The sequence below is a fragment of the Staurois parvus genome, unplaced genomic scaffold, assembly GCF_062004578.1.
Source record: "Staurois parvus isolate SC_StPar_1 unplaced genomic scaffold, SC_StPar_1.0 ptg000185l, whole genome shotgun sequence".
Lineage (NCBI taxonomy): Eukaryota > Metazoa > Chordata > Amphibia > Anura > Ranidae > Staurois > Staurois parvus.
In genome coordinates, this window is record NW_028317981.1 from 1,460,254 (window position 1) to 1,480,919 (window position 20,666).

General features: G+C 45.8%; 1 protein-coding gene across 1 annotated transcript in view; it reads right to left on the reverse strand.

Annotated features, from left to right (window-relative positions):
- SLC26A9 (solute carrier family 26 member 9) overlaps positions 1 to 20,666 on the reverse strand; it is a 216,762-nt gene that overhangs the window by 21,512 nt on the left and 174,584 nt on the right. The window contains exons 16-18 of the mRNA XM_089677378.1: positions 17,008 to 17,295; positions 12,743 to 12,797; positions 11,607 to 11,752 (exon numbers count right to left, since the gene is read on the reverse strand). Coding sequence (XP_089533504.1) covers positions 11,607 to 11,752; positions 12,743 to 12,797; positions 17,008 to 17,295 — 489 coding nt within the window. The remainder of the gene's footprint in view (positions 1 to 11,606; positions 11,753 to 12,742; positions 12,798 to 17,007; positions 17,296 to 20,666) is intronic.

Consider the following 20,666-nt stretch of genomic DNA (forward strand, 5'->3'; position numbering starts at 1 on the left):
GAGCACAAGCATGCCAGGAGGAAATTTTGGATGAGGTAACATTTTTATGTAGGACCAAATGAATGAAGGGGCACACAGTTGGAGTAGCATATTTTTATTTGAGCTACATGTGACTGAGGCTGTGCTGGTTTGATGTAATGAGGAGTGAGTGCTTGGAAAATAAAATCTGCAGATTTGCTGCTGCTGATTGATATTCATCAGCAGGAGCAGGACCAATGTTCATGACGTGATATCTCTCATCTTCCAGCTGTGATGACGAGTCTGACCTTGGCACTATTATTATTATTATTATACAGTATTTATAAAGCGCCAATAGTTCGCTCAGCGCTGTACATTACAAAGGGGGACAGAACAATACCAATACAATGCAAAACATGAGGGAATTGAGGGCCCTGCTCTTTCGAGCTTACAATCGAGGAGGGAGGGGATGGTGGCACAGGAGGAGAAAGCTGTGGGGGATGGAGTGGGAGGAAGAGTGGAGGAGGTCGGCAAGTTAGCAGGGGGTGGGGTAGGCACTATGAGAAGGAGATTAATTTCTCTACTCCTCGTGTTGAGGTGGTACATTTTCTCTACAGTGACTCCTACAGTCATCCAACCTGTGTCTCCTTTTGGAATATTGCCAGTACCATCCAAATGACTATCGCCCCACCATCTACCTGCAGTCAGGCCTGCATTTGCCTGCTGATAAAGGCTGTTCAAGCTCTAGTTGTAATCAAACTCAGCTGGTGAGTATTCCATTGTCCTTGTCCTTAATGGTCATGCTTCTTTGCTGGTTATGCTAAAATTCTCCTGATTCTCCCATAGTAACTCATACAGTCATCAAAATATCCTGTGCCACCTCCTTGAATCTTATTGGTGGCATTCAAGAAACCACCTTTGCACCCTGTATTTGCCTCCTGCCAGACTCTGCCTAAGTCCCTATCTGTTGCCAATAGCAGCTGATAAATTAGTTTTTTTTTGTCCTCGTACGTAAAATGGCTGTAAAGTCTCAAGGTATTTTTTAACATTTATGCATTCTACTGAGGGCTGGAGAGGTGGTAGGAACAGCTTGTATTTGGCTCTCAGCTGCGAGTAAATGTGCATTAACTATTTTTTTTTAGGTCAGATCGCTGGTGCCATGTAGAGCTCCTGCAGACTGTCAGTGCAAACTGTCTGTTCGTACCTCGTACTGGCAGGCAGTTTCACAATGACAGGAAGAATCAATGAACTCAACAGTGCCGTGGTAGTTCATTGAGAAATACAAGCCGACAACCGCAAAGCATGAGAGTACTTGCAGTTGATTCATTCACAGAAGTCTGTGAATGAATGATGTGGCCATGTGGGCGGAGCTCTGCACTTCTCCCCGTACTGCTGTCACACAGAGGGCTTGGACTGCCAAGCCGCTGCAGGAGCATGTTACATGTTCCACCTTAAAAACAAATGTGAACTTATCCTATAAAGGTCCTGTTTGAGTACAGTTTCTTCTCAGCTTTCATTTTTCTTTTGAAATTTTCTAGAAAAACTGTGCCTTTTCTGTGAATCTACCCATTGCCATTTGTGGAAGCAAAGGCAATTAAATCAGCTGTATATCTACTGCCAAGCCCTCACACATTGATCTACCTTAAGACAACATTTTTCATAATTGGGACTGGATAGAACTGCAACCTAGTAACTTCTAAATATTAAATATTGTTACCCTAATGCTTGAGATATTCTTTTGCCTGAAGAAGGTGGTTTTAACCCACTGCCCTGCCACCATGTGCATTCCATGCAGTTGCAGCATGGCCCCATTCAATTTTATTTTTGCTTTGGCCATGAAGCAAAGCATCTCAGTCATGACATTGTTTTTTTTTTTTTTTTGAATTGCACAGACTTGTGTGGTTTTACAAACAGATTACCTATGTAACTACACCATGTGTACAGTGCTGAGTAGCTGCATATCTTTGTTCATTTGTGGATGGGGGAGGTGATAAAAACAGCCAGTTGATCTATGTTTTCACCTCCCCTACCACCGAGCTACAAAGGCAGCCATAAGGGGCAAACACATGCGATGCAAAACATTTTTGACAGGCAGTACCAACTGCTGAATGTAACCAATGCAAGTGAATGGAGCTGAGCTGCAACTGCCCTGCAACTACATGCAATGCATGCAGTTTTGGTGCAGTGGGGTGGGATTTTAGGGGGTCAAAACATAAAACCTCCTCACTGACTGTCAAACTCCCTCTGAAAAACAGCCCTATGTGAATTGCTTTCCAGAATGCCACTGCAAGTGTAAGCTAGCCCTAAGGCTCTATTCACACCTATGAAGGTTGGAGGGAGTGCACTTCTTTTTGCGCAGCACATTTAAGGCAGTCCAATTTCAATACTATGCCCAAAAAAATGTACAAAAGAAATAAATGACCCTTTTAAAAACTGTGCTGCACCAAAGCTCATGGTAGTTTGTTACCATGAATTTTGGCACGAGTGAATGACCACAGACATTAGCAAAGGTTGGCTCAGAATAATATTGTGCCTGCTCGGAGCTTGAAGGCACCTCCTTTTTTTCATTGTTCGGTTATATGATATATCCTATGACAAGGGGAAAGAGGAAGAAGGGCACTGTGCCCTCACTCCTCATCAGACCTGCGCGGAGACTGAGGTGAGTTCTCAGTCCCAGTGCCAGCTCTCTGTCACCCTCTGCAGGCTGGAGTAGGAGAAAGCTGAATCCTCTCTCCAGCAGCTATGACCGCTGCTCCTTCTGACAGGAGTAACACTGCAGTCATTCCTGATTAGTGAGGAGCAGAATGAGCAGCCACATTGCCAGCACACCCCCCTCAACACGGTGTCTGGGGCACATGCTTCTTCTGCCCACCCTTGTCTCAGCCCTGAATAAAGTTGTCCCTTGATGCAATTTTCTAAACTTCTAAGTACATGTAAGTCTAATGTTGGAATTAATTCCCATACCATGCTGAAACAGCAATGAAGAGATCCTTAAAATTTAGTCTATCATTATTGTAACCAAGTTATGAGCATAAAGCCATAGTAGTCTACACAGTTAATTCTGTGTAGTATGTAAATCTACTGTGCATATAGTACTGTTAAAAAAATGTAGCAAGCATTAACAACCTCAAAGTCTTTTATGTGTTTCTTCCCTTTAGAGATGTAAATCTTGAGTCAGTTTTTCTGATAATTTTGAACTTGACTGCTGCAGTTGTAAGGTGTGCTGGTAAAGGTGTTGAAAATGTTTTTTTTTTCCTGAGACCATTCTGGGATCATATGATTGTGGTGCCCTCTGGTTTACATAGTTTGTAAGTGTAGTTAGAGGCTTGTTAGGTGTCAGTCAGTGAGATTACTTTAGGTCAGGCTGGAGGGCTATACAGGTCGGGCCTCTGGTACCTCCCCCTGGTTTTGGAAGCTTGGAGAAGTTTCTGGAAGCTAGTGGGTGAGGGCCAGAAGGTGCTGATCTGCATATTTATGGAAATATTGCCAATCCCCAGGCAGGAGGCCTGGCAGGTGGCCTAATCAGCCCATAAATATGAGAGAGCCTAGTCAGGTGGTGTACTGCTGTGTAGCCTGGGAGGGGAACACGGAGAAAGGGAGTTCTGTCTCCAGGCTGGAGGTCGGAAGGATGGGAGAAGGAAGTTGACAGAGGGAGCTCCACTGCCCTACAGTTCACTGAGGAAGGACAGCTTGCAAGCTTGGAAATAAACTAGCCCAGCAGCAAAAAGCAGCTGTCAAGGTCCTACCTTTTCCCAGAGGTTATGCTGCTCCATGTGCTGGCACCCATCTTGGATTTCTGCAGAGCATGGTGGGAGTCTTTTATGCCTGCAGGCCTTTGCGGTCCTTCCCCCAGAGGGGTGTGGTTGATCACATATAAGCCTGTTGTCCGCACGTGCCCTTTGCATTCGTGTCTTGTATGTTCGTGTTGCAACAAGCTCTGTTTATACTCTCGTGGCTCTCCTGGAAACTGACTCGGCTTTTGACTAGACTATTCTCTGCGTTATCCCTTTATCTGACCTCCCGTTGCTGAACCTGGCTTGTGACCTGTTATTCTTGTCTACCGTTCTGTACTGTCTGTCCCGTTGTTATCGGCCCGGCCTGCCCGACTACGCTATTGTCTTCTGGTTCCTACCAGCTATACGCCATTGGCGGCGGCCATTACCGCAGCTGGGGTGTCTCAGGGGCCGCGACCAGGTCCCTGGCTGCGTTAAGTCCATCCCCACCATCAGGGGCTCTGGTGAAGGGCAGCCTGGGACTTAGACTCCATGCCCTGAGGGACTCCGGTCTGTGGGTGGTGGTTGTCGTCAGTCGGTGCGTGACCCTGCCATTAGGCCTGCCTGTCCGTTCCACAGCTCCGGTCCTGACACTACACGAATGCCATGAATCCTGACGGTGCAGGTACGCCATCGCTTCCCATGTTAGTCGCCAGACTTGATCAACAGGATATGCTGTTGGATCAGTTTGCTCAGGCATTGCAGACTCTGCTTGCACGCACCGCTCCCCTTTACGCCTGGTGCTATTAGGCCGGTTGTCACTCCGGTGGTCACTTCCGCTGCTGCTCCGGCTGTTGCGCCTACCGCCGCGGCTGTTGCGGCACCCGCGGTGCCCAGAGGTATGACTGGTTCAGCCTCTCTTCCTCAGCGCTTTGGGGATGAGCCGAGTCTGTGTCGTGGGTTCCTCAACCAGGTGGGTATTTACTTTGAGTTAATACCCTACGCTTTTCCGACTGAAAGGTCAAAGGTGGGTTTCCTAATCTCGCTGCTCTCAGACAAGGCCTTGGTGAATCCCTTATGGGAGAGGAATGGCCCGGTGATTCACGAGTTTTCCGGTTTTGTCGACGCCTTCCGTAGGGTATTCATCGCTCCGCCTTGGAGGCCAAGCTGCTCATGTCCATGCATCAGGGGTCACGGACCGTTGCCGAGTACGTCATAGAGTTTCGTACCCTGGCGGCAGAGGTGGGTTGGAAAAATGAGGCTTTAATGGCTGCTTTTTCTCATGGTCTTTCAGATGCATTGAAGGACAAGATTGCAGCCAAGGAATTGCCTGTGGAGCTGGAAGCACTCATTTCCTTCCTAATCCTGATTGACACCAGGCTCAGGGAGAGGCCTTCACTCAAGGAACGCCTGCGGAGGCCTCCCAACCGAGTGACGCCTGCGTTTTCTGTCCCACCCGTTCCTCCCTCTCCTCCCACGCCTCCTGGGGATGGCTTGTCTGGTGGTGAGCCCATGCAGCTGGGGTTTGCTCGCCTTTCCGAGGGAGAGCGGGCCGCTCGGCGTCGGGAGGGTTGCTGTCTGTACTGTGGCCTTGGTGGGCACTTTCGGCAGTCCTGTCCGGTCTGTCCGGGAAACGCTCGCACCTGAGATCCTGTCAGGGACAGATCTTGGGTGGAGTCTCCTCGTCCCCGGTGTTCCACAAGGATAAACCACTGATCACCGTTGTCCTCTCTTGGGCGGAGGGCTTGGGGATGACCCAGGCGTTGGTAGATTCTGGGGCCGGCGGGTTGATTATGGACAGCTCGTTTGCCGCCCAGCACTCCATTCCCCTGCATGCTTGAGTTACCCCATTGGTTCTTGAGGCGATAGATGGCAGACCCCTGCAACCGCTACAGATTACCCACGAGACTCTGCTGGTTGAAGTAGCTATTGGGGCGGTTCACAGGGAGTTGGCCTGGTTTCAGGTAATTTCTTCCCCGCACTATTCAGTGGTTTTGGGGTATCCCTGGCTCCAGAGGCACAATCCGACCTTTAATTGGCGAACGGCCAAGATTCTCTCGTGGTCTCCACAGTGTGGGGCCAGGTGCATCTGTGGGCTGGTTAAGGTGTTGTGTGCCTCCTCGGACTCTGCGTTGCCCACCGACTATGGGGAGTACCTGGACGTATTTGACAAGGTGCGCGCTGGTGTCTTACCTCCCCATCGACCTTACGACTGCGCCATATCCTTGCAAACCGGTGCTACTCCTCCGTGTGGCAGAGTGTATCCCCTCTCGATTGCGGAGAATAAGGCCATGGAGGAGTACGTTGCGGATTCGCTTTCCCGGGTGCACATTCGCAAGTCTACTTCCCCAGCAGGAGCGGGCTTTTTCTTCGCAAAGAAGAAGGGTGGTGAATTGAGGCCTTGCATCGATTATAGGGGTCTCAATCGAATCACCATTAAGAATGCCAACCCAATTCCATTGATTACCGAGTTGTTCGACCGCCTCAAGGGAGCAACGGTCTTTAACAAACTCGACCTTAGGGCGGCGTACAACCTCGTACGGATCAAGCAGGGGGACGAGTGGAAGACTGCGTTTAACACCAGAACCGGTCACTATGAATACCTGGTGATGCCCTTCGGGTTGTGTAACGCGCCCATGGTCTTTCAGGAGTTCATAAATGATGTCCTTCGTGACTTGTTGCAGCAGTGCGTGGTGGTTTACTTGGATGACATCCTGGTTTACTCTGCTCCATGGAGTCCCATATCCAGGATGTCAAGCGGGGGCTGCAACGGTTACGTGAGAACGCACTTTTTTGTAAGCTCGAGAAATGTGAATTCCACCGATCCCAAGTTCCCTTTTTGGGCTACATCATTTCTGCGGAGGGATTTTCCATGGACCCTCAGAAGGTTGCGGCGGTTCTGCAGTGGCCTCGCCCCAATGGTCTTCGGCCCATTCAGCACTTTTTGGGTTTTGCCAGCTGTTATCGAAAGTTCATCTGGAACTTCTCAACGCTGGCAAAGCCTCTCTCAGACCTAACCAAGAAGGGCAGTAATCCTCACGAGTGGCCATCCCAGGCCATTGTAGCTTTCAAGGCTCTGAAATCTGCCTTCACTTCAGCTCCGATTCTGTCTCATCCCAATCCTGAGTTGCCTATCTTCCTTGAAGGTTGATGCATCCGAGACGGGAGTAGGCGCTCTCCTTTCTCAGAGTCGGTCGCCCGATGGACCCCTACTTCCCTGTGGGTTCTACTCCAGGAAGCTTTTCTCTGCAGAATGCAACTACCAGATTGGAGATAGGGAGTTGTTGGCCATCATTCTGGCTCTCAAGGAATGGAGGCACCTGCTCGAGGGCTCCGCGGTTCCGGTCCTCATTCTTACCGATCACAAGAACCTGACGTATCTTTCGGAGGCCAAGAGATTGATGCCCCGTCAGGCCAGATGGGCCTTGTTCTTGTCGCGTTTCAACTATGTGGTTTCCTATTTGCCTGGTTCCAAGAATGTCAGGGCTGATGCATTGTCGCGGAAATACTCTGAGTTGTCCAGGGAGGACTCGGAGCCAACCTCGGTCATACCTCCGGATCAGATCCTTGCTGCCATTCGCACCAGTCTGACTTCTCCCCTTGGGGAGCAGATTTTGGCAGCTCAAACTGATGCTCCTCCCGAGAGACCGGATGGTAGATGTTTCGTACCTGAGGGATTGCGCACCCGCCTGCTGCATACCTACCATAACTCCAAGACTGCCGGGCATCTGGGGAGGAACCAGTTGTCCTGGGTCGTTTCTCATTCATTCTGGTGGCCAACTCTCCGTGCCGACATTGCCTCTTATGTAGCAGCATGTTCGGTCTGTGCCCAGAATAAATCTCCACGGCATCTCCCATTGGGTCTTCTGCAACCCATTCCCAGTGGGGAGCGTCCTTGGTCACACCTGGGCATGGATTTTATTGTAGACCTCCCTGTGTCTCGGGGTCATACGGGGTCTCATGGTCATCAATCGTTTTTCCAAAATGTGCCATTGTGTTCCGCTCAAGAGATTACCAACAGCGCAAGAATTGGCCACGTTTTTTTCCAGGGAGATTTTTTGCCTGCATGAGTTGCCCAGGGTAATTGTCTCAGACCGTGGGAGTCAGTTTGTGTCCAGGTTCTGGCGCGCCTTCTGCTCCCAGTTGGGTATCAGGCTCTCCTTCTCTTCGGCCTACCACTCGCAGTCCAATGGGGCTGCGGAGCGTTCCAACCAGGTCCTTGAACAATTCCTTCGCTGCTATGTCTCGGACCATCAAGACGATTGGGCCGATCTCCTGCCATGGGCGGAGTTTGCCAGGAACTCAGCTTTCAACTCCTCCTCCGGGATGTCTCCCTTCATGGCCAACTATGGGTTCCAACCTGCGGTATTACCTGAGAGGTTCTCACCACAGGACATTCCGGCTGTGGAGAACCATCTTGCTGCCCTGCGTTCTTCATGGGGGCAGATCCAGAGGTCCTTGAGGGACTCGGCACAGTGGCAGAAGTTTCAGGCTGATCGCAGATGGCTGCCCGCTCCTTCATACCAGGTCGGAGATCGGGTGTGGTTGTCTACTCTCTACCTCAATCTTTGGGTGTCCACACCCAAACTGGTCCCCCGTTTTGTTGGCCCTTTTCGCACCCTCCGCAAGGTGAATCCGGTTGCCTATGCCCTTGCCCTTCCTCCTGGGATGCGGATCTCCAATGTCCTCCATGTATCCCTGTTGAAGCCTCTGGTCTGCAATCGCTTCACTACATCTCTGCCTCGGCCCCGTCCCATCCGGGTTGACGGTCATGAGGAGTATGAGGTGAGCCGGATCCTGGACTCTAGATTGGTGCGCGGTCGGGTGCAGTTCCTGGTTTATTGGCGCGGTTATGGTCCCGAGGAGCGTTCCTGGGTTCCTTCCGCAGATGTTCATGCTCCTGCCCTCCTCCGTGCTTTTTATGCCCGCTTTCCTCAGAAGCCTTTTGTTGAGCCGCGGAGGGGGAGGGTCCTTTAAGGAGGAGGTACTGTCAAGGTCCTACCTTTTCCCAGAGGTTATGTTGCTCCATGTGCTGGCATCCATCTTGGATTTCTGCAGAGCATGGCGGGAGTCTTTTATGCCTTCTGGCCTCTGCGGTCCATCCCCCAGAGGGGTGTGGTTGATCACATATAAGCCTGTTGTACGCACGTGCCCTTTGCATTCGTGTCTTGTATGTTCGTGTTTCAACAAGCTCTGTTTATACTCCCGTGGCTCTCCTGGAAACTGACTCAGCTTTTGACTAGACTATTCTCTGCGTTATCCCTTTATCTGACCTCCCGTTGCTGAACCCGGCTTGTGACCTGTTATTTTTGTCTACCGTTCTGTACTGTCTGTCCTGTTGTTATCGACCCAGCCTGCCTGACTACGCTATTGTCTTCTGGTTCCAACCAGCTATACGCCATTGGCGGCGGCCATTACCGCAGCTCAGGTGTCTCGGGGGCCGCGACCTGGTCCCTGGCTGCTTCAAGTCCATTCCCACCATCGGGCTCTGGTGAAGGGCAGCCTGGGACTTAGACTCCGCGCCCTGAGGGACTCCGGTCTGTGGGTGGTGGTTGTCGTCAGTCGGTGCGTGACCCTGCCATTAGGCCTGCCTGTCCGTTCCACAGCTCTGGTCCTGACAGCAGCAAAAGAACAGCCCAGCAGTAAAGCAGTCTACCCAAAGCTACAGGATACAAGGACAGTGTGAGTATCTCTACATCCCCAGGGCTACTAGGTGTTATATTCAACTAGATCTCGATGGGACAGTGCTACAAATCTGTTCTAGAATCTCTTGCCCTGGGATACCCTTCAAAGACAGCCAGCTGGATGGGCAGTTTCTATCTGGGGTTTGAAGAGGTTCATATAGAGAGGGGACCAATTGCTCCTTACTGAATCTGTGTTTCTGATCTGTCAAGAGACTAAAGCCATTCTGGAGGCAGTAGAGAGTCCAGGGTCCATCATTTTTGTACAAAAAGTAAAAAGTTATCCTCAGAGTTATTGCTTTAAGTCAAGGTGGGCATCTCATATATCCCTAGACCCTACCCATGCTGTTTACCCTAAAACAACAAAAACAAGCCCATGGTAGATACAGGCACTTGACGATCACCGATAAACAGTGAAAGGGCAGAGGTCTGTGTGTAAACAACACAGATCTCTCCCGTCAGCACAAACAGGCTGCTTTGTATTGTTCTGCACAGCAGAGCAATACAAAGCAGCATGTTTTCCTAGTAAAACACACAGCACACAGTTAGTAAAACAGCACACAGTTAACACTTTGATCACTCCAGATGTTAACCCCTTCCTGCTCAGTGTCAGTGCTTTTTATTAACACTGATTACTTTATTAGAGTCACTGGGGATGTCAATATAAGTTAATCAGTTCCCCCAGTGTCAGAATGCCCGCCGTAGTCCCACTATAAGTCGCTGATCACCGCCATTACTAGTATAATAAAAACAAATTAAATTCCAGTATATATACACCGCCATTTGTAGACGCTATAACTTTCATGTAAACCAATTCATTTCATGTGTTGGAAATTTATTTTTTAGCAAAAACATGTAGCAGAATACATTTTGGCCTACATTTATGATGAAATTTGGTGTTTTTAAACTTTTTTTACTGGATATATTTTATTGCAAAAAGTCAAACATTTAGTTTTTTTTTTTTTCAAAATTGTCGGTCTTTTTTTGTTTATAGCGCAAAAAATAAAAAACACAGGCGATCAAATATCACTGAAAGAAAGCTCTATTTGTGGGAACAAAGGACATAAATTTAATTTGGGTAGTGTTGCAGGACCGTGCAATTGTCAGTTAAAGTGCCCTATCGCTAAAAATGGCCTAGCTAGTAAGGGGGGTAAATCCTCTGGAGGGCAAGTGGTTTAACTCTTTTTTACATTCCTTCAGTTACTTCTTGGTTCTCAGGCCTAGGCAAATGATGGCATACATCATCCCAGGAGACTTCAGGAGGGGAGGAGGGGTTTTCTACGCTAAGTACACCCTCCTGCATGCATGCCTGAGGTAAGGGAAGCTGGATTCTAGGAAGTAAATGATACATGAATCATCCACTCGAGATGGCCACAACAAGAAATGCAAGAGTCTTTTTCAAAGTGATTTCTCAGCAAAATAAAGCATGGAGATGTGGATGGATGGGTGAGTTTACTTTGCGTATTAAAAATAAATTAAACATCATTCTTGGTTTGGGGTGTTCAGATGTTGGACTTTTTGTTTGGTTACTGGCATCTGGAGTAGTTGACATGCTCTGCTTTTGTCTTACAGTGGGATTGAAACCTTGGACAGCAATGAACTTTTATTAAGACACAGCAGACACCACGTTTTACATAAGCGAATTACACTGGGAGTTTATTGGCTGTACTGTGAGTTCATTGGCCTAAACAGTTTTATGCAAACATGGTATTAAGGCAACAAATATTTGTTGCTCAACACCAAGACATTTACACATTTACCATTCTTGGGATGCCATTGTTATGGAAGGTTTTGGCTGCAATTGGTTTCTTTGTGTCTACAAAATTATACTACAATACACCTACATTTTAATTTGGCCTGAGCAGCTTTGCGCAATTCATGGTATCATGCAAGTTATCTTGCTTGCGCAAGACCCTGACGTTCTTGGTAACACCTATTCTATTCTTGGAATTGTACCCCAATAATGGTAAAGAGTTTTGGCTGCAAAATGTTTCTTTGGGTGCTCAGCATTATATTTTAGCACAATTTGTCCACACCCACTATTTGGCATATCATGACACAATTTGCTTCCCACAACCTCAGAATTTGCCATTCAAACGTTCCTAGGTATTGCAATATGTGCGTATAGTGTGGATAGTCCCAAATTGCCAAGCCCAGCTTTACCAGCACAACAATCCTTTTTAATGTAAACAATTTTTATTAGAATCAATAATTCAAATTATTTGAAGCATGAAAATCAACATCAAAACCCTACCTCCTTTATATAGGCTTCATGCCTTGTTCCAATATAGTTGGCCAATGCATATAAAACAGCATCATGTACAGTGAGAAATATATGATCACGATTGAGACCTCCCTCAACAAAAACTCCTCCTTGTTCAATGTCGTCATATACTTGAGCTGAAACAGAATACCTGTGTGAAAAACTGCAGTCCTGTGAAATGCATATTTTATTAATAAGATTGCCAATGTTGTACATTAGCAAACATAGCAACAAATGCTTATTTATAGGTTGATTAAGGATAATTATACACATTTACATAACATGCATGAATGCACCAGGAACAACTACCATAAATAATTATAAAAAGGAGAACTGACTTTTTTTTTACAACATGAGCTTGCATGTAAAACCATGCAATCATGTCTTCAGCCCATTCATGCTTGCCTGTTTTACTGCTCAGGCATTTTAATGCATCAACTTACAGTTCAAGTAGAAATTCCAATCACTCCTGTGTTATTAAATGTAACCTTCAAAAGGTTACCAACAATACTGCCTCCCCATCATGTGTAGTGAGTAGGGATACGGTTAGGGTTCACTTCTACCATGAGATCCAGGCAAAACCTGCAGGTTTGAGATTTAAGATCCTGGTGACTTTTTGCACATTCACCCAGGAAAACGTTTTTTTAAAAACCAAAAAGCACTGAATGGTCTTTGAACTGTGGTAGGTAGGCTTACATGGAACAAAGGGAGATCTCATTTATTTAATGATGGAATCTTGATTTTTGTTGTATGCTTCTATGCCTTTGTTTTACGTTAAAATGCTTTTTTTCTTCCTTTCTGCAAGGTTTCCTTTAAAGAAAATGTGCTCTTTGTTTTAGGGGTGGTATTTTGAGGTTTTCATTATTTTTTGGGGGAGTTTTGTGGGTCAGAGTTTAACAGCAAAATTCACCCCATAGACCACAATGGGATTTGCCTCTAATCCAGGTTTGCCGAATTTTGAACAGGATTCACTGAATCCATGGCGAATTGAATCTGGGCAGAATCTGGTCTATCAATAATTACACATTTACATCAATTTGTTCCCCTGGGAAATCCATACAAAAGTTGGATCTTTCCAGGTAGCACTGAACTATCTATCAATTAGGTGTTCATTGGGATTTAATTACCTTGTACATCAGCTAAGTAGAAGTTCACTCCAATCCTCTGATAACTGGAACATAACTAGTGTCAGAGAAAAAAAACATTAGAATAAAAGGGTTAAAACATTCAGATGTAATGGTGAAGTATAATATGATTATTGAATGTTTACATAGGATAATAGGAAAAGGAAACAAAAACATTTAATGAAGAACAAAATAATAAAGTGCCCCTAAGCAGGACTGGACTGGGACAAAAAATAGGCATTTTAGACTGAGCCTTGGATCCCAGTGGCGGAATGCCAGGGCCCGGTCACAAGTGCGACCTTTACAACCTTAATAGTTCCGCCACTGGTGTCAGTAGTTTTTTTTTTTTTTTTTTTTTTTTTTTAAATTAGGTTTTCTTACCATTTTATTTTTTACAACTTTATTTTTTTTTTTATTGTACAATTTTTTAGGAGCTCCATTGGGGGGCTTTGATATGATATCAAGGGTCTAAACAGACCCCTGACATCTCACCTTTGAGACAGAGAAAGGAGACAGCCCTCAATATCTATCTCTTCAGCCTCAGCAGCACAGATTGAATGGACAGGAATAGCTCTGTGCAGCACTTCCTATTCATTCATAAACTGAAGTATAGTAAACACAGTTTACTATGCCTCAGGTATGAATGGACAAAGTCAGTGACTGGTACTGATCACTGACTGTCCATGCAGGCAAAAGGAAGGGGCCGACAAATGACGTTTACCGGCCTCTTCTCCAATCTCCATTGTGACAGATCCCCAGTGGGAGGGAACCTGTCAACTCTGCGGGGGGGGGGCACACAGGGGCCTGGAGAGAGCACAGGAGGACCAGGAGAGAGGACAGAGGCTCAGGGGCAGCATAAAGAAGATGGATAGGAGGGGAGGAATATAGAGGAACCAATCTGTCCATTTCTCTCTTGCAGCTGCTGAATGCCTGCAGGAGGAAGAGGAGGAGAAGCAGCATTTGGCAGTGGCAGGAGGGAAATGGATAAATGGATGGATCGGTTCCTCTATATGCCGCCACTGCCACCCCTCCTAGTTAACTCTTGTTAGGACATGCAATCTGGCAGTCATGACCCACCGGGCATATGCTCAGTGCGCCCTGTGGCCAGTCAGGACCACAGTGTTCCATGTCACCACAGACAACATTAAATGCATGCTCATGGAAAAATGTATTAATGTACAGTATATGTGAATTTTAGGGACAAATAAAATATCTTGGCAGCTGGAGCAGTTAAACATAAATAGTGTTAAATCTTTAAGAGTGGGGAGATACCTATTAATCCTTTTAGACTTAGGATCCAACACTATTTCTCATTCCACTTACACCAGGAACTCTACAAGTGGGTCATGTGTAATTGACATCTTTTTTCCCCATTTCTAACTTTTTTTTGTATATCAGAGAAAATTACATCAGAGTCTGCAGACCCCCCCTTCCCCCTACCTCAGAGTCCGCAGAGCCTGCCTTATATCAGAGTCCACAGAGCCTCCCTTACATCTGAGTCCACAGAATTCCCCCGTACATCTGCAGGATTTTCACTTACACTGTAATGGGGAGCTCTGTGGACTCTAATGTAAAGAGGAACTCTAATGTAAGGGATGCTAAGGGAACCCTTATTTAAGGGGGGGGCTTTGATGTAAGGGGGAACGCTGTGGACTCTGATGTAAAGGTGAACTGTGATGTAAGGGGGTGTTTCTTCACCAAAGCCCCCTTACAGCAGAGTCCACAGGGCACCCATTACATTACTGTACTCACTGGGAGGCAGGAGAGAGAAGGGAGGAAAAGGGGAGACTTCAGTCACAGATCAGAGCTCACTCACCTTGGGATGGAGGCTCAGGCATCGGCTGCTGGGCTTCAGACTTCCCACTCACAGGAAGAGAGGGGTGGAAGGAGGAAGAGGAGCAGATCCAGCTCTCTCTGTACTCTCCCATCCATGAGGGGGGGGGGGCTGTCAGTGCTGGCTCTGGGCAGTGTGAGAGAAACACTCTCAGTTCCGAGTACTGCTGCCAGCTACTCCGCTGGAGAGCCACAGCCTCGGGACCCGGTCGCAAGTGCAACCATTGCAACCCTGGTAGTTCCTCCACTGCTCATAACACCTTTCTTTCAAAGGCTTAGTCCACCTTTTGTACTGCTTTTGCAAACACTAGTAATGTGCCTTTATTAATCATCTGCTTTGAAGCCCGCAGAACATTGCACCTGTGATCAGTGTTTTGTGGGTCCAATGCACAGGATCTCCTCAGGCTCATGTCCTTAAGAAGGTAAAGACCTGGCTGAACTACAGCATAGTGGGGGAATCCCCATGGTCTGCCCATATCCCATGTATCACAGTGGGAGATGGGACTTGTAGGAATTGACCCCAGACCTGGATGACATGGCTGTGAGTGTAGAACCACACAAAGCCAAGCTAAAGTTAAAATAACAATCACAGGATTCTCTTTGGGAGATGCACCTCCCAATCTAGGTAAGAGATAGGGGTAGGTGGGGGTGCAGCATTGGTTGTGAGGATTGTGTAAAGAACTTTACTTCATGTTACACCCTAAAAATGGGTGTAACATGAAACATGGTACAGTATAGAATGTGGACCTAGTCTTTACAGAGGAATTCACCCTACCTATCCTAAAAATATTTTGAAATCTTTAACACTTGCCTCTGTATTTGAGAATAAATAAATACACATACTTACTGTGGCTGTGAAGCATATTTTAGTATTGTGACTATTTATAATATTTAAGCTCCAATAAATATATGCATATATTAGTATACTGTGTCCATTCCTAAGATTTTTAGCATTTTAAAAGTCCAATGTTCTTTCTATGTTTTTTCTAAGCTGAAATATAATACATTTTTGATTTGGAGTTTATACTGCTTTAAGTACTGCTAAAATAACTGCAGTTACCTATTAATAAACCACTCATTATCAGTCAGGTCAGATATGATGCATGTACGCTATATCCATGCACATTGCTGGCACATAGTAAACATTGTGGGATATAATTTGGCTGTCCACACATGATTGATGCACCAAGGTACCATCATAAGCGGAACTAAAATCAGGTGCATAAACCTGTTCTAGAAGAGGCAGTAAATCACAATGTGCAGTAGCAGTAAGTACTGAATGCTGTTACCCTAGGTTCACACCTATGCAGGTTGATGTGTTTCTGCATTGCATCTTGAGTTGCGTTTGTGCACCTGCATTTTTGATGCATTTTTAAAGTGTTTTTGATGCGTTTTGTGGGGATTTTTTAAAATTTTTTTTACTTGTGACTAGGCAGATTTTAAACACAAAGTGCATTAAAAAATGCATCATGCAAGAACGCAGCAAAAATGCAATACATGCTTTTCTGCAGCGTTCCCAATGAAATCTAGAGAACCAAAAAATGCACTGTTTTGTGTTAAAAAAGTCCCTGACCCTTTCCAAAAAACACACCGGGTGAAAACATGGCGATGTGAACCTGTCCCATAGGAAATTATGTTAAATGGACTGTATTGCATTTCTGCAAAATGCTGCAGAAAATGCTTAGGTGTGAACCTACAGTTATAGTGAGCATGGCCGGTGCCAAGTACATACTGTACAAATTTCCAAACAAGGTTTCCAAACTAAAACAGTAACACTTGTTGGTAAGATTACTGGAAGAGGAAAGTTATGTTTTTCTATTTTTTTTTTAAGTCAGCAGCTTCAAATACTGTAGCTGCTGACCTTAAAAAAAATCAGATACTTAACAGTGCCTGGAGTCCAGCACGGTCTTCCTGCAGATGGTTCATCTTACAGCTGTGGGTCCTCAGCACCACCAACTTGAATAAGGGAGCCGTCTGTGGCTTCCTGAGGAACCACAACCGGTTCCCCACGCACAAAAGTGCAAGCTTGCGCTTTTCTCTATGAATGGTCCTGCAGTTCTATGAATGGAGGCTGTGGGGAAAGGGACATCTCCTATCGCCTAGGCAAGGATTGCAAAAATGGGAGCTGGTATTTTTAAAAATTGCTACTCGCAGCCCCCCTCAAAAAAAAAAATCTGAAACTCAGTTACAGTCTTAGATGAGGGAGCAAACCAGGAGGACTTAACTTTTTGAGTGAAGTTCCAGTTTAAATTGAGCTGATCGCATATACAGATATGCATCTAAAAAAACAAACTCTCTTAATGTGGTTCTCAGTTTTTCTAATAATTGTACATTGTTAACAATTATACTATTTATGAACAATGTTTTCCTTTAAGAACAATTTGAGACAAGAACATACAACAGATTACAAGAATAAAAAATAGTAATTGCAATACCTTTCCTAATGCTTTAATCCCCATTAGGTCAACAAAACACACAGCACTCATGTCAATAATGATTGTATGAAAGTTGACAATTGGAGGAGCCGTTATGATAGGATCTTCTGTTTTAACTGGGGCTGACACGCCATTTGAAATATGAGCTGTGATTTGAGAACCCACAGTTAGGGTGTTAGATGCGATGTAATTGATAGTGTTGTTTGTTCCATTCACTGTGCTGTTGTTGTTGGAGTCAGTGGAAGGAGCTCCATCAAAGTCTTCCTGAAGTTCTTGGAGCGACAAAGTCTGTATTAGGGACACATGGTTAATATAAGAAATTAATTATTAGGAAGCTTATTAAGAATGCTATTTGCATCTTATAAATTGCATGCATAGATGAATTTTCATTATCAGTAGCATTTATGCATTTATTTTACTATAAATAATGTGCTTATACAATTACTACTGCTCTGTAGTGTACTCTTCCACTGTGGTTTCATCGCTTTGAATAAAACCTTTGGATGTTATTTGAAAATCCATAGTGCGCTGGCAAATATGTATATTGGCCTGGAAAGAGCAGTCAGACTCCATTTGTAAATCCAAAATTACATTTTATTATCCCTGGGGTTTGAAGAACTATCTTCATGTGTTTCAAAGCACATTTGACAGACCAGAATTTCAGAGGCTGGGCTCTTTAGTTGTGACCAAAGCTAGACCCCATCGAGTATTACTCCTCACACTGAGGGTCCCTGACATGATAATGTACAGTTTATTTGGTCTTCCTGCCTAAGATTATTTGCCATTGGTATCTCCTTTGTTTCCCTGAATGAGAGCCAGGGCCTCTGTCCCGCACCATTGTACTCATTATTATTGTATTGCTTTCTGCTCTCACTAAATGATCTGTCTTTTAACTTTGTACTTGTTAAACCAATAAGAAAGACTGAAAGTTAAAAAAATATGCTGCTGCAAATAACAGTATTTATGGCTCTAAGTTTTATAAGTTAATGGTAGCAGCCCTATAGCAGTGGCATGAGATGTTAACAGCGGCGGGTAGAAGGATGTGCTCATGCTAGCTGGGAGTACTCACAGGGACTGAACATTTTATTGTTGGCAGCATCTGAGAGAGGCTTGCAATGGTTAAAAAAGGAGCTTGAGATGCAGCAAAAAAAAAAAAAAGGGTGTCAAGATCCCCTCAAATTTATCGCATCAGGGCCTAGGCAGCTGCTGTGGATCCAGGAATGATGTATGTTCAGGGGCCACACTGGCTGCAGGGTAGCCCAGCAGCTCAATTGCATACTTAGCAAGTTTTGGCCAGTGGTCTATCCTTGCGACCCAATAGTCCAGGAAATTTTTGATTTGGGGACTCTATGCATCTGTCTTATCCCCACATAATTAGCCACCATGTTATGCCAATGCTGCCAACAGCTGCTTATAGCAAACAGCCCTGAGGGCTGAAGCATTTTTTAAAAGGCACTGCTCAGGTACTCCCCTTCTTCACCACTTCTCTTTTCACTGAGTGGAGACTCAGTGACAACCTGTCCAATGGATGTTAACATGCCATCCTGCAGGTTAATGCATTACACAGGTTCCTTTGTAGCACGCCCTGCAGATGTCTCTTCCTCTGTGAGGGCAGGATTAGCTCTGTGACATTTCCTGTGTGGGGTGGATCAAAGAGGGTTACCAACCAGTAATTGTCCCACTCCTTGATGCTACAAATCCTGGGGTCCTCTTGTAGGCTCTGGAGCATGAGGAAGTCTAGGCACGGCAAAATAGTGGAGGTGGAAGAACCTAGGTTTTTGAGGTGACCGAGGACAACATTGCCCTGAGCTTCCTGCCCCTCAGCTACGTACTACCCCTGGGGTTTGGAAGACATGAAACTTACCCCTGGAAAACTGCCTCATGTTTTCTTTAAACATCAGTGCCCCCAAAGCAACCATACTCCAGTTCCTTTTCCTCCCCTGCCCACTGTAGGCTCACATGAATGGTGTTTGCATAGAGCAAGCCCTGAGATGAAAGAGTCTTTTTCTTCCTCCCTTTGCTTTGCCTCATGTACCTTGTCCATGATGCCATACAGTGTATGCTCCAACAGATTCAGAAACATAACGAATACATTGATGCATGCATTGCCACGGCGTACCATTCAGTTGCCATCTCAAATAGTGACAATACAGTGCATGCACCCTGTATCAGCAGCCAGTGGCATGGAGAAAAGGAATACCAGCTCCTCTGAGTCTCACCTTGTGCCATACTTGCACAGACACTTGTTGCTAGCCCTCTCTTGCATTCACTCTGCAGTCGTTACAGCATGGTCAAAGCTGAGTTCCACCTAATGGGCATGTCACAACTCAGGCTGTTTGTGGGCAGATGCAATTTCTGAATTTCACTCAGCAGAACACTGGCTGGCTAGGACTACTGAAAATGGTTACAAACTCTTCTGGACTGCTTCAGAAGAGCTTCTAACCAAGGATACTTATCCAGGAAGCACATATGCCAACTTTTCCAGCCAGAGGACAGAAGCAGGTTGGTTTCATTGTTGCACATCTGCATTCCTGGCTCAAGTTGCTATGAAGGAAACAACCCATCAGCTGCCCCTTGCACAGCTGAAAGAGGCAAACCAGCTGCATCATTGTGTTGCCTGTTTTAAGTTGAGTCATTGCATAGTCTCCAGGACTGGTGGTTCAGAGGATGATTTAGCTGAGGAGGGCAATGAAGAGGAATAAGAGGAAGAGGTCAGCTGTGGTATCATCACCAAAAACTGTAAGGATGTGGGACAACAAACTCCATACTTTCTGGTTGCAAGCTGAGTCACAGAGTGAGCTGTGGTTGATACATAGTGTCCTTGTTCATACTTGCTGGACCACGTTTCTGTGGACCTTGCTACTGACTGTGTGCTCTAGCGACATGGATGGCCTTACAGGTGAAAAAATGGATACTGGGAACCTGCCACTGCTGTACAGCTCATTCTACAAATTCTTGAAAGGGAGCAGAATTAACCAGCTGGATAGGCATGAGGTGCAAAGTCAACAATTTGGCAAAACTGGCATTTAGATGCTGGCAAGGGCGTAGCTTGGGGTGTCCAGAGCCGATTCATTGATGCACATCCTTGGCAGAAAGTGGCCGATGCTATGCTCAATTCATTCGGCTGACTCCTCCATGATAGTTGGCGGGGCAATGGCAGGAGTAACTGTGACAAGTTAGAATTGGCTTGGTTAGTCACTCCACCACCTCCTATGTGTGCTGTGTCTGTATAGCATACCCATCACCTAAAAAAAAAAAGGGCAAACATGTCCTGCCTGTAGTTGATGTATTATGTCCATGACCACCACATTGGCCTATGGACACATTGGCCTATGGAGGCTGTTCATCTCATAGCTGCACAGGAACCCCTGCCTCTCTTTGCTTGTCTTCCAAACATAATGCTGGGCTTATTCAAGAATGTTATTTTCAGTGAATGGAAGTGCTGTTTAGTGATAGGGAGGGTGAGTGCTGCTTGGGTGCACTATAAGCCATGGTGCCCTGTATGATGTGGTGCTTGGGTATACAAAACAACGAAACAGCATCTCAATGATATGCTGTGCTCCACTGAAAACAAAGGGCAGCTGTTGCGGTGACATCAACAGATTCATGCTGCTGGTGCTGCTTGGCAAAAACAGAAAACTAAAGCTACCTAATATTAA